At 48.8% G+C, this 13,306-nt stretch overlaps 1 protein-coding gene across 4 annotated transcripts in view; it reads right to left on the bottom strand.

Annotated features, from left to right (window-relative positions):
• ABR (ABR activator of RhoGEF and GTPase) overlaps window positions 1–13,306 on the bottom strand; it is a 117,420-nt gene that overhangs the window by 39,999 nt on the left and 64,115 nt on the right. For 3 of the 4 annotated variants that reach the window (XM_083587544.1, XM_083587545.1, XM_083587546.1), the window contains 6 exons: window positions 13,169–13,276; window positions 11,370–11,430; window positions 6,726–6,778; window positions 4,930–5,070; window positions 1,865–1,986; window positions 858–1,023 (listed from right to left, as the gene is read on the bottom strand). In XM_083587544.1, the coding sequence (XP_083443670.1) occupies window positions 858–1,023; window positions 1,865–1,986; window positions 4,930–5,070; window positions 6,726–6,778; window positions 11,370–11,430; window positions 13,169–13,276 (651 nt within the window). Of the gene's footprint in view, window positions 1–857; window positions 1,024–1,864; window positions 1,987–4,929; window positions 5,071–6,725; window positions 6,779–10,919; window positions 10,981–11,369; window positions 11,431–13,168; window positions 13,277–13,306 lie in introns of those variants that run through there. The other variant, XM_083587547.1, reaches the window with a different exon arrangement.

The following is a 13,306-nucleotide window of genomic DNA, read 5'->3' as shown; positions in this document are numbered from 1 at the left end:
GCTAACACCTTTGTTTATTCCCAAGCTTTTCCCCTGACTCATAAAATTGGACCTTGTTTCATGTGTTAGAACCTTCTGGGTTTCTTTTATTCACATTTATAAATGATTTTTAATAATGTGTCTTAATATTGTGTCTTAATTGTTGTAACCTGCCCTTGGACCTTTGGGTGAATGGTGGATAATCATTACTAATAATAGTAGTTTTAGATTGTGTTTATGTTCTTGCTTTAATGATACTGTACATTGTTTGGGGTTTTGTTAGACTACACACCACCTAGACATTTTTAAAATATTAAGTAGATTATAATTACTATTAAATAAATAACTGAATAGATGCAATTTTAGGCTTTAACTCTCAAAACAGAACAAAATCAACTAATTTTCCATCCGAATCACCTTAGAGCAAATTCTTCAAATCATTTACCCCCCTCAAATTAATTTCCCCAAGAGATCCTGCTCCAGATCCATTCAACTGTCCCTGTTCCTCAGTCCCTAAATCATCTCTAGACAGAGAAAACCAAACTTCTTCTCCCCAATTAATATCCCACCCAGTCACTCAGATCTCCCCACAACTCAGTCTCTCACACAAACACTCTTTGGGGCACTTAGAAAAAGATCCGGGGTCCTGTACCCTGTGGCCTCCTCCTTAGCTATACTGCTGTCTCGGATATAAATTTGGGAAGTCACTAAGTACAGGAATCCAATGACCGGAAAGCGATTCTGTTTTCAAAGCCGGCTGGTGGAGTTTCCAAAAGGCATCTTGCCAGCCTGCACTGGAAACAGAATACTGGGGTAGAGGTAGATGGACCTTTCCATATGATCCAGCAAGGGTGTTTTTAGCCTGCCCCAGGGCATACCTCCTTCTGCACCTCGCTCTTCATAGAGGAGATCTTTATCTTCATGTCCTCCAGGTCGTGGTCAGGCATGGCATGGACGTGTGGGCAGGAGTCCGACTCCTCCAGCGACGGGAACACCAGCTCGGCCAAGGGCATGTACCACTTGCAGTCATATTGCTGGTGTTTCCTGGGAAGGAAACAAAGAGCTCATTCTGGGCAACCCCAGGGATCCACACGGCCCCATCCCCATTTGTAAAGCAGGCCGAGAAAAAGACTCCTGCCCCAGACCCTGCAGAGCTGTTGCCGGCCAGTGTAGGCAGTATGGAACTATACAGGCCAAGTGGAAGGACCGTAGCTCAGTGCTGCAAATGCTGAATGCAGAAGGTTCAACCCCAGCAGCATCTCCAGGTAAGGCTGCGACTGTGCCCTGTCTGGAACCCTGCTGCCAGTCAGTGCAGACAATACTAGATGCCACCGTATAAGGCAGCTTCCTATGTTCCTTTTAAAACCAGCTCTCAGTTCAGAATCATGAGGACTGGAACCTTGACTTTATTTCTAGGGGAACAGATGAAGCTCACTGGCAGCACCTCCAGGCAGACGGTCCCAGATTCAATCCCTGGAATCTCCAAGCATGCCTGGAAAATATTTCCTGCCTGAAACCCTGGAGTGCTGCTGCCAGTCAGTGTAGAGAACAGTAAGCTAGATCGACAAACAGTATCAGGCCGCTTGCTACACTCCCATTTGAAGCACCCTTTTATTCAGAACCATGCGGACTGGGGTATTAACTTCATTTTTAAAGAACAAACATTTGCTCAGTGGCAGAGCGCACTGTCTGCATGCAAAAGCTCCCAGATTCAGTCCCTGCAAGTAACTCCAAGTTATACCACTTAGGGATATTTTAAGTATATTAAGCGGTATAGAAATTAAATAATCAATCATTCTGCTATGGACAAAGTGCAAAGGAAGGTCAGGATTCCGTCCCAGTGCCCTGTTCTTCCCTACTCATCTAGACCTCCCCCGGGCCTCACCCCACGCCCGTTTTCTTCAGCTTGGCACAGAGAAGGACGTCTGTGAAGAGGAAGACGTGGCGCAGCTTGCGGGAGCCCTCGGCCAACTCCACCAAGAAGCCGTCCTTGACCAGTTGCCGCGTCTGCAGGTGCAACAGCAAAAGAGGAAAGCACGTGTGTGAGGAGGAGGAAGAGGAAGAAGAAGGGAATGTAAGAACATCAGCAGCCAGTGACCCGTCAAGTTCCCAGCATCCCATTCTCACAGTGGCCAACCAGATGCCCCCAAAGGAAGCCCACAAGCAGAGCCTGAGCGCAAGAGCAACTCCCCAGTATACTGCCTCCAGAAGTGGAAGCAGCATACAGTCATCATGGCTGTGAATAGCTTTATCCTCATGAATTAGTGTAATGGTCAGGGACTGGCTGGATGAGTGGTGGCAGCTGCCTGCCCAAGGAGGGCAAAAAACGATGACTTAGATCAGGGCACCTCATACTTTTTAAACAGAGGGCCAGCTCACTGTCCCTCAGACACTGTTGGGGGCCAGACTATAGTCTGAAACAAATATGAACAAATATGCACACTGCACATATTTTATTTGTAGTGCACAAAAAACAGGAAAAACAATACATTATTTAAAATGTTAGATTATGGGTTGTAGCCAATGCCAATTTGCCAGATCACTCAGAGTACATCTACTGAAAACAATGAACACGAGTCACTTGGGTCTATTAATTTTAATGGGTCTATGCAGAGTAACACTGAGTTTTGCCCACCTCCCAATTACTTGCAGCCCTGTTCAAAATGCCTTATTATCTCGACACCCTGGTCCGTCCGTCCCCCACTTTCCTCCTCAAATCCGTGCCACTTGTGGTGAGGCGACCATCGGGGAGGGAGAGGCGATCAAGCAAGCAGCCACACCAACACATATTAAAAGGAGCGACTTCTCCAGCGACCAACCTGCCCCCCTCCAAGGTCTTGGATATGGAGGAGGAACTGCGAGGGAACTAACGTAGGTAGACCGGGGGAGCAGGGAGGGAGAAGGGGGCATAGCTTTTCTCTTATAGGGGAAGGGTGGTGGTGGCGGTGGCCGGATCCTTGCAACACCCAGCAAGTTCTCCCTACCCATATCTCCAGCTAGCCCTAGCCCCAGCAGCCCAGCGGTGTTGCGCACCTCCCCTCCAAGACCTCCTCGACTGGCGCGGGTAAGCCAAGGAACCTTTTGGAATGCCAGGGATGGAATTGTTGCTAATTCTCGCCGCTTCCCTTTTTGTGCACAGCTGGTTCTGCAATTGCCAGACGGACCGGGTTCAGGACCCTGGCAGGCCGGATCTGGCCCACGGCCTGTAGTTTGAGGACCCCTGACTTAGATCCTGGATCCTGCTGGTGGAACACTGAAGAACAGTTTGCAGAAGGGATGAGCTGGGAGGTGCAGGAAGCGGGGTGGTGGTGTGAGCAATCAAAGGGGGTGGGGGTCAGGATAAGGAGGGCCTTTCAGGACAGGGGTAGAGGCTGAGAGTCACAGTGTGAGCGCCAACTCAGACAGAGAGGAGTCAGAGGTTGACCTTGCTCCCCAGTTCTCCTCCACCTCTGACACCCCACTCGAGAGTCCTGCTGCACACTGCTGAGCAATGGGCCAGACAGGCCCAGAGGGGGAGCTCATCCCTTGACGCAGCCTTCGTCTCAGCTCTACCTCTCTTTTAAATCAGAACCAGTGAAGGTGGTGAATGTCCTGTGTGAGTGCCTGGAAGCGGTTGGAGGATGGATGGTGGCTAACAGATTGAGGTTGAATCCTGACAAGACAGAAGTACTGTTTTTGGGGACAGGGGGTGGGCGGGTGTGGAGGACTCCTGGGTCCTGAATGGGCTAACTGTGCCCCTGAAGGAACAGGTGCGCAGCCTGGGAGTCATTTTGGACTCACAGCTGTCCATGGAGGCACAGGTCAATTCTGTGTCCAGGGCAGCTGTCTCCCAGCTCCATCTGGTACACAGGCTGAGACCCTACCTGCCCACAGACTTTCTCGCCAGAGTGGTGCATGCTCTGGTTATCTCCTGCTTTGACTACTGCAATGCGCTACCTTTGAAGGTGACCCGGAAACTGCAAGTGATTCAGAATGCAGCAGCTAGACTGGTGACTGGGAGCGGCCGCCGAGACCATATAACACTGGTCCTGAGAGATCTGCATTGGCTCCCAGTACATTTCCGAGCACAATTCAAAGTGTTGGTGCTGACCTTGAAAGCCATAAACGGCCTCGGTCCTGTATACCCGAAGGAGCGTCTCCAACCCCATTGTTCAGCCCGGACACTGAGATCCAGCGCCGAGGGCCTTCTGGCAGTTCCCTCATTGCAAGAAGTGAGGTTACAGGGAACCAGGCAGAGGGCCTTCTCGGTAGTGGCGCCCACCCTGTGGAACGCCCTCTCATCAGATGTCAAGGAAATAAGCAGCTATCTTATTTTTAAAAGACATCTGAAGGCAGCCCTGTTTAGGGAAGTTTTTAATATTTAATGCTGTATTGTTCTTAATACTCAATTGGGAGCCGCCCAGGGTGGCTGGGGAAACTCAGAAAGATGGGCGGGGTATAAATAATAAATTTTATTATTATTATTATTATTATTATTATTATTATTATTATTATTATTATTCTGCCTGGGAGGTATCCTCTAGTGAGAGGCTAGAGGGGAAGGGCGGGGACAGTGGTCAGTTTCAAAATGTCTCCATCTGCACTGAGACCAGCCAGAGGAGCTCTGCTACGTTGTTAGTTTCTGTTATGCAAAACCTAATTGCATTCGGTGCCTACGGTGCCTCCCTGCCCTGTGGTCGACCTGGGCTTGCTCGACAGCTCCTTGACGAATTGCCGAAACTGTGACAGTAATCCTCTTCTAATGCTATCGTGGTTGGTGGGCATTGCTGCCTCTGGTGAGAGAAATACTGAGCAATACTGAGCTAATATGCTCCTATGGCTCTTCCTAAATTCTCAAAATATGCCCCCTCCAGGCACCCCCTCTCGCTGCTAGGCCAGCCTCTCAGTGCTGGAAGCCTCTCTGGCCCCTCTCTCTCACACACACCCCCCACTTCATCCCCTCCCGCTTACCTCTCCTTTGGGGGTGGTGACTGCCGTCCTGCGGGGGTCGATATCCTCATTGATACTGGAGAGGAAGTTCTGAGAGATACGGAGGGCATCTTGGAGCAGCGGGTAGTCGGGGTGGTCAGAAGGAGTGTGCTTCAGCAGATCCTAGTGCAGGAGGAGAGAAACGGACCTTGAGATTTTACAGATGTGTTATTTCTTAATTATCTTTTTTTTAAAAAAAAACAAAACCGCATTATGGGGCTTTCCAGAAAGGGGGCCATGTTAGTCTTTATGGCGCTACAAGAGTCTTTGAGCTGGCTTTGCTGCCGCTGAGTAACACATCTTAAAATGGCAATATTCAAAAGCCAGTGGGGAAGACATGTTGGCCTCCCAGGACATGTTTGTTTGTTTAAAACATGGGTAGGCAAACTAAGGCCCGGGGGCCGGATCTGGCCCAATCACCTTCTTAATCCGGCCTGTGCACGGTCCAGGAATCAGTGTGTTTTTACATGAGTAGAATGTGTGCTTTTATTTAAAATGCACCTCTCTGGGTTACTTGTGGGGCATAGGAATTCGTTCATTTACCCCCCCCCCCCAAAAAAAAATATAGTCCAGCCCCCCATAAGGTCTGAGAGACAGTGGACCAGCCCCCTGCTGAAAACGTTTGCTGACCCCGGGTTTAAAACAAAAGAAGAAAGGTGATTTAAGAGAGGACACCCTTTTAATGACTTAAAGTGGCCGTTTTTGAACTTTGCAGTGTAAAACCACTGAATTACCATTTCTCAAGAGGTTTAATGCTATCATTTATGGACAGGATCAGGACAAAGGTGTTGATGGGTTTTAAAAAAAATCACAGTCCCTTCCAACTCTACAATTCTGTGACTCTATGACAAGCATTAATTGTCTGACCAATACCACAATGTCTGTGTTATTAACAACTGTTTTACAAACTGCCATGGTCAGTTATGTACATTATCAGTGTCCGCACTTCTGCATTTAATTTTGCTCTGATTTCATATGGAAAGAACCCAGAAAAAAACAGGCTAATGCAGACTAAGCATGTTCTGTGGCTAAAGGTACCCCTGCCCGTACGGGCCAGTCGTGTCCGACTCTAGGGTTGTGCGCTCATCTCACTTAAGAGGCCGGGAGCCAGCGCTGTCCGAAGACACTTTCCGGGTCACGTGGCCAGCATGACGAAGCTGCTCTGGCGAGCCAGCACCAGCGCAGCACACGGAAACGCCGTTTACCTTCCCGCTATAAAGCGGTACCTATTTATCTACTTGCACTTCGGGGTGCTTTCGAACTGCTAGGTAGGCAGGAGCTGGGACCGAAAGACGGGAGCTCACCCCGCCGCGGGGATTCGAACTGCCAACCATATGATCGGCAAGTCCTAGGCACTGAGGTTTTACCTACAGCGCCACCCGCGTCCCCTTTCTGCGGCTAGAGAACACCAAATATCTGTTGGCATGGTGGAGGAGGGGTAGAAAATGGGGAGGGAGGGATGGAATGGCATATTCGGTTAAAGGGCACAGCTGGCACCTGGAGCTGGCAAAACATTGCTCTATACTGCAACATTTTGTTGTGGGTTCCATTTGAATAGGGTCTATTCTGGGGCTACACCTTGAGATGGTAGTTGTTTTTATTAAAAAACAATTTTTTTGCGAGAATTAAATATGGGCAGGTTTTGATTCTAGCAAAGAGGCAAATGGATTCCTTGGTTTTGTAGGAATTGATCTCTCACATACGCATACGTGAGACCGGCTGGATTTGGGGGCGCTGGCGTGTGACGGAAACAGGTGAAAAACAAAAGCTATACTTACGTGTAATACAAGAGTGCTCCGGGTCACTCGATTTATAGGTTTGTACAGCAGCGCTATAAGCAAGGAAGAGAGAGACAGGTAAGCCAGTGAGTGCCACACAAAATAGCCACCGTATCCACAATCTGCGTCAGAAAAAGCCACACGTAGGGCACTGCCCCACCAACTCCAGTCTGCCCTCAGCCAGCCCCCAATTGCCCTGCCTTTTTACACTCAACCAGCCCACTGAGTGGCCCTGCCTGTCAACTTCTTCCTCCTCCTCCTCTATCTCAGCGCTGCCTCTTGTAGAACTCAGCTGTGGGGGGGGGGGTTTCCCCTCAGGGAAAGGCAGGGTTCAAATTTATTAAATAAATGAAAACCTGGTCTATTCTGTCATGAGACATTGGAAATAGCCCTTCTTTGTGTACCTCCAACACAAGAGGTCCAGAGGGTGGCAACATGAGAACGGGGCCTTTTCTGTGGTGGCTCCCCATTTGCAGAATGCTCTCCCCAGGGAGGCTCGCCTGGCACCTCCATTATACACCTTTAGGCACCAGGCAAAAGCGTTCCTCTTCAACCAGGCCTTGGGCTGACTGACATCCTTTTCAATGTGTTGTGTGTGGGGGCAGGGTTATTAGGCTGTCTTTGTTATTATTTATGTATTTTCAGTTTTTTATGCTGTGAACTGCCCTGAGATCTAAAGGTATAGGGTGGTAAACAAATAATAATAATAATAATAATAATAATAATAATAATAATAATAGTAATAGTAATATTGCTGCCTGTGGCTTCAATGTTTTGTTATTCCTGTTTCTCTTCTCACCTCTGTGGTCAGACTGGTTTGCGATTGCTACAAAACCACATAAAGCACATGCCACCTGTCTACAAACAGAAGGGCCTTCTTGGTAGTGGCGCCTGCCCTGTGGAATGCCCTCCCACTAGATGTAAAGGAAATAAACAACTATCTGACTTTTAGAAGACATCTGAAGGCAGCCCTGTTTAGGGAAGTTTTTAATGTTTGATGTTCTATTGTGTTTTTCATATCCTATTGGAAGCCACCCAGAGTGGCTGCAGAGGCCTGGCCAGATGGGTGGGATATAAGTAACAATCTATCTGTCTGTCTGTCTGTCTGTCTGTCTGTCTGTCTATCTATCTATCTATCTATCCATCCATCCATCCCTCCCTCCCACTGGATATTTGCTGAACTACAACTCCCATCCTCCCTCACCATTGGGTGTGCTGAGTGAGGGCTGATGGGATCTGGAGCCCAAAACATGTGGAGGAGACCAAGTTAGGTCTGATAGGCCAAAAGCAAACATGGCGCTGGCAGCCATTTTGCCTCTTCACGTGCACAAATAAAGGGAGCTGAACTCCACACCCATAACCATCTCTGGCCTAACCTTGCCGTGCCCCGTCACACACGTCAAGGGGTGTCTTTGTGTGTGAGAGAGAGAGATTCCTGCTCCCATTTCCCGTGCAAATTAGGTCCCTTCCGCTTCATATGTGAAGAGGGCAGGCTCTGAACAAACATGGCCGCCCTACCACGTTGGGATGTGGGGCTGTAGCCAACGTCCATTGCCCTCAGAGCAGGCCCATTGAAACGAATGGACATGACTAGCAAAGCCCCATTCATTTCGACGGGTCTACTCCGAATAACAGTTAGCTGGACAAAACCCAGCTAGGGAAGGGGGCAGACCAGAGGAAACATGGCCGCCCAACCACACCTCTGGTTTAAACAGAGGCAAAAGAGGAATGAATGTCAGTGCCACAGAGATGGGGCACAGGGTTAAGGGACATGCGGCCTTACAAATGTGGTGGGCCTCCAACTTCCATCAGCCCTGGCCAGGGACGATGGGAGCTGGAGCCCCACAGATGTTTCCCACTCTGCTCTAGGCCCACATCTATGGACTAACCACCCAAAAAACCTATTGGCATTCTCTGGAACCCAGCCCAGTCAACAGAGCCTAACAGAGGGTGGCCCCAAAGCTTCTATCTTTTCCTTTTCCTTTTCCCAATGGGAAATGGGTGGAATAATGAGATTACCCATTATATAACAAAAGGAAGGGAAGTGGGGGTGGGGGTGGGTGCTGTGAACCACCCCGAGATCTTCAGACGAAGGGCTGTATACCAATTTAATTAAGAAATAAAATAAATAGCGTCAAAACAGAGATGAAAAGAAAGAAAAGCAGGCAGAACCTCAAAAACAAAGGTTGTACACCAGACCACACCAGCCATCTCCCACCAAAAAATAATAATATTCTGCATTTTTGCAGAGCTCCTGAGGCATCATCTCTTGCTCTGTGTCACACACCCCTTCTCATGGCAAGTGTGAGCAAGAAGAGGGGAAATTATGATCTTTAATACTATTTGGGTGGGTGTGCCCAAGCATTTGAAACTATCGTCAGATTCTGAAATAAAAACTGTACAGGCACAGGGGGTTTCCTCAGACTTCTACTTGGGTTATGGAAGAGTGGTTTAAAAAAAACCAAACATTTTGGAAGAATGACACCGATCAAGTGGTTTTGCACGCTCACACAGTGGCTAAGTGCTTGGAAAACTATTGTTTCATTTCACCTCCTTGAATTCCACATTACATCATCCTTTCTTTTTTTAAAAAGACAAGTGCCAAGGACACAGCTTAAAGAGAGCTTTCTCTGAACCCCCAAACTCTTGTGTCTCTCTGGGACGCCTCCTTGAGGATGGTCCACAGAATTTTGGTGTCCGGGACAAAATGGCACATGCGGGACTCACAGCAATTTAAAAAAACAACACACACACATACCCCAAACCGAGTCCTGCCATTAAGCTATAAAACTGACAATTTGCTGCCCTCTAGCGGTGCAGCAAAACCTGCCGCCCGAGTCAAGAATTAAGGCAGGTGGAGGCTGAGCATTCATCTCCCTGAAATGTTTGTGCGCTTGGCTCCAGTCCAGCCCAGACGCACATCGTGGATTTCCCCCTTTCCCCGCTCAAAGCCACTTCCCCAAGCTGAAGGGAACAGGCAGGGTCTCGTTCTGAAACGGACACAAATAGGGAAATTCATCCTCGCCCCCTCACAAAGCAAAGTACCCAATCCCCACAACCCAACCACCCGTGCCCATGCCAACCCAACGGGGGCATCTCTTGAGGAAGCTCCCCACCCCAAAGGGAAGGGGTGCAACAAATCCCCATTTCAATGGGACACATTTGCGTATAGGAGCAGTGACAGAATTTAAATCGCCTTTAGTAACAAGGGGCAGGTAAAACGCCGTTCCTCCTCCACCCCCCCCTCCGTGGTGGTTAAAAGGAAATTGACAATTTGATATCCCCAAATCAGTCACTTTGGATAACACCCCTGAAAAGCAAGAAGTAAAAACCCATGTTGAAAAGAGTCCTAGGAAATGCCCAAAATTGGGGTGCAGCACCCCAATAAAGATGGCCATGATGAAAGATAGTGGCCGCCAACACAGCCCCCCTGCTCGTCACCATGGTTACAAGGCCTGGAAGGGAGGGGGAGCAAACATTTAGGGCGCAATTGCGGGAGGTCAATACCCCACTTCCCTCGGGCAGCTAGTGAATGGGGGCAAAGATGAAGCAAATGTGAGGTGGTTTGGGGGAGTCAGTGGGTGGGAGGGATGGAGAAAAATGGAACAGGTGTGTTTCCACCCCAAGCCACCTTTTGTTACAGGTTCTAGGGAGGATTCTGCATTCAGAGGTCACAAAGACCCACGTCAATTGAAGTTGCGCCCTAACGGGACCAGGCAGAAACTGGGCGCAAATAGTGACAGAGTAGCAGTGGGAGCCCCCCCCCCAAAACCCACCTGCCATAGGGACCCAATATTTCCTTGGGTGTTGGCCCCTTGGTTCCTACTAAATGGGGGGGAACACCTAGCGACAGAGAAGCCCAGCCCTCGGATCGCTTAGGAACAAAGAAATCACCAAGTTGGCACTCCCAAGCAGAGCAGAAAAGAGAGAAATCTGGAAAAGTGGGGGGGAAGGTTTCTGAGTCGCGCTAAGACCCCTCCACACTTCCCCGGCACCCGGACCGGTGAGGACAAAGGCTTGGTTGCCGGAGGGGCATTTGTGGAGACAAAGAGAGCAGCGAGAGAGAATTCTTACAAGCCACCCCAAGAGAGGACCCCAGACCCGAGCGAGCGACACCGTCCCTGCCCTGGCCACCACCTGCTCTTTAAAAAAAATGGGGGAGGGGGTGGAGATGGATGGAAAGGAGACCCCCACCGTAGGTGCAGTTACAGCAAAAGCGGATGATGAGCAGAATCTCCATGGCACCCTCCTTGCGGCATGGCTAGCACCCGGCTCCATCGGTGGCGGTCCGCTGGCTGTCGGTGAAAAGAGCTCCAAAGCCAGCCGGTAGTTGTAGGGGAGGGAGGAGGAGGAGGAGGGAAGGGGGCGTGAGGGGCTGTAAGACGCTGCCAGCATTGTAAAAAGGTGCAGACCCCTCCTCTCAGCCCCCTTGCCTCCCGCCTCTCCCCATAAGAGCACAAAGGGATCCGTATCTCCAATATGCACACACAGCATCGGATATTATCTATCCTTTGATGGGCTCAGGGGATGGTGGGGTGGTGTTTCTTTTTTTTTTTGGAGAGTCAGACAAAAGAGCATGCCACATAATTTAAACGCTCGCTCGCACACACCTACAAAAATATATGCATGCAATAAAATCGATACCTTCCATGGTAACGGAGGTGTGGCTCTCTTTTGAATCCTTTGGGCCCTTGACTTTCAGCTCCTGCCGAGAGGGGAAAGAACCGTTAGAGGCCACCTTTAGGGAACGGGCAAGAGGGCATTCTGCAAACATCTTACCCAGGAGTAAATCTCATGGAGTTCAATGGGACTTGGTCCCCTGTGAGTGTTACATCCTCGGGGTTGCAGAGTAGACCCACTGGGATTAATGAGCCTACGTTAGCCATGTCCATTAATTTCAGTGAGTAGGTTTTGTACCAGAGACAGCCCCCATCACCCAAGGTTTCTAAAATCCAGTCTCTTTTCCTCTTTTAAATTTCCAAGGATTGCACCCTTTGCATGCCAAAAATTATAATCTTTTTTAAAACAGAGAACGAGGGTGCCTCTGAGGATGTGCAGAGAGGACCCTGGCCAGCAAGCTGAGGTCATATACAGGCACACCATTCTACTCCCCTGAGTTATATCCAACAAAATTCTATGCAGAGAAGAAGTGGAATTAGGGGAGTTACGTTAAGTCACATACATTCATATCTCTGAATATGACCAAGATTGGATATAAGCCAAAGGATTTGGAGAGAAAGGGTTGATTTAAAAGAGGGGCACAATTTCTGAAGTTTGTTGAGCCCAAGAGAAAGTAATTTCAGTGGTGGTGGTGGGGTCATTAATAGAGTGCAGAAAGAAAACAAAGAATTAACTACACACAAGGTCTTTCAGAGACCCCCTGCCTCATTTAAACTCAAAAGACACCTGTTTTAGATGTACTCCACACAGCAATTTCTCCACACAAAAGGCACCATTAGAGTCGCTTTTAAACTGACCAGATATGGACAAAAAGGTTCAGAGAAAAATACATTTCTTGGCTGGCCTCCTCACTCACACTGCCCAACATCACGAGCATCAGATCAGAACAAATAGTCCCCTTTTCAGTCCAGCCGCTGCCACCCACAAATCACAGAAATCAAAGAATTGTAGAGTTGGAAGGAACCACAAGGGTCATCTAGTTCAACCCCCTGCGAAGCAGGAATATTCTGCCCCACATGGGGCTCAAACCCACAGCCCTCCGCTGCCCCACCAACTGAGCCATACCAGTTTCACAAGCAAACTCTTGGAAGTGGGGGGTGGGGGGTGGTAAGACTGTGACTGCTCAAGGAAGTTCCGTTCGTCAATAATGTCACAATTCCCCCCCCCCCCCTAAACATCAACAGAGACCCTTGTCTCTGCTTGGGAAGGAAATCCAAATTCTTCACAATGCCTGGGGGGATCTTGGGATTAGAATAAATGATGCCAGCAAAGACATGGTATAAAGTGGAGAAAGATGTCTGGGGCAGGGATGAAATTTTGGAGCCCCCCTTTCCCTTTTCCCGCCAACCCCAGCAAGAGAAAGTAGAAATGGGATCAAACAGTAGGCAGGCAGGCTTGCATTCCATTTTTCAAAATACACAATTCTGTTTACTGCACAGTAATAAGGTAGAGATCAGCAAATCCTTTGTATAGCAAAGGGATTTGTAAGCTGCCCTACTTTGTAGACTCCTCAGGGCAAAGACTTGTCTCTTTTTGGAGCAGGAAGGGGAGGCTATACTACTCTATAAAAAATCTCATTAGGCAAAGTAGGGTGTGTGTGTGTGTGTGTGTGTGTATCCATCCTGACCAACCTCACAGGGTTGTTGTAAGGATACAGTAAAACACACATACTGTCCCACTCACAGGATTAACTCCATCTTTGCCACTTTTGACCCATGTGAAGAAAAGACAAGCAAATAAACGACAATATTTTGAATCCTCACCTCTGAGATTTTCTGAAATTGGTTGTTGCTCTGGCTGCATTTTTCTGCCGTCTCCAGTGCAATTTTGTAGTTGTCCACGAAGGCCTTGTACACCCCCAGCTGGCTAGCCTATTTGTGGGGGGCAAGCAGTGATATGTG

The sequence above is a fragment of the Podarcis filfolensis genome (genome assembly GCF_964270895.1).
Source record: "Podarcis filfolensis genome assembly, chromosome: 15".
Taxonomy (NCBI): domain Eukaryota; kingdom Metazoa; phylum Chordata; class Lepidosauria; order Squamata; family Lacertidae; genus Podarcis; species Podarcis filfolensis.
This window is presented reverse-complemented; position numbering and strand designations above follow the sequence as displayed.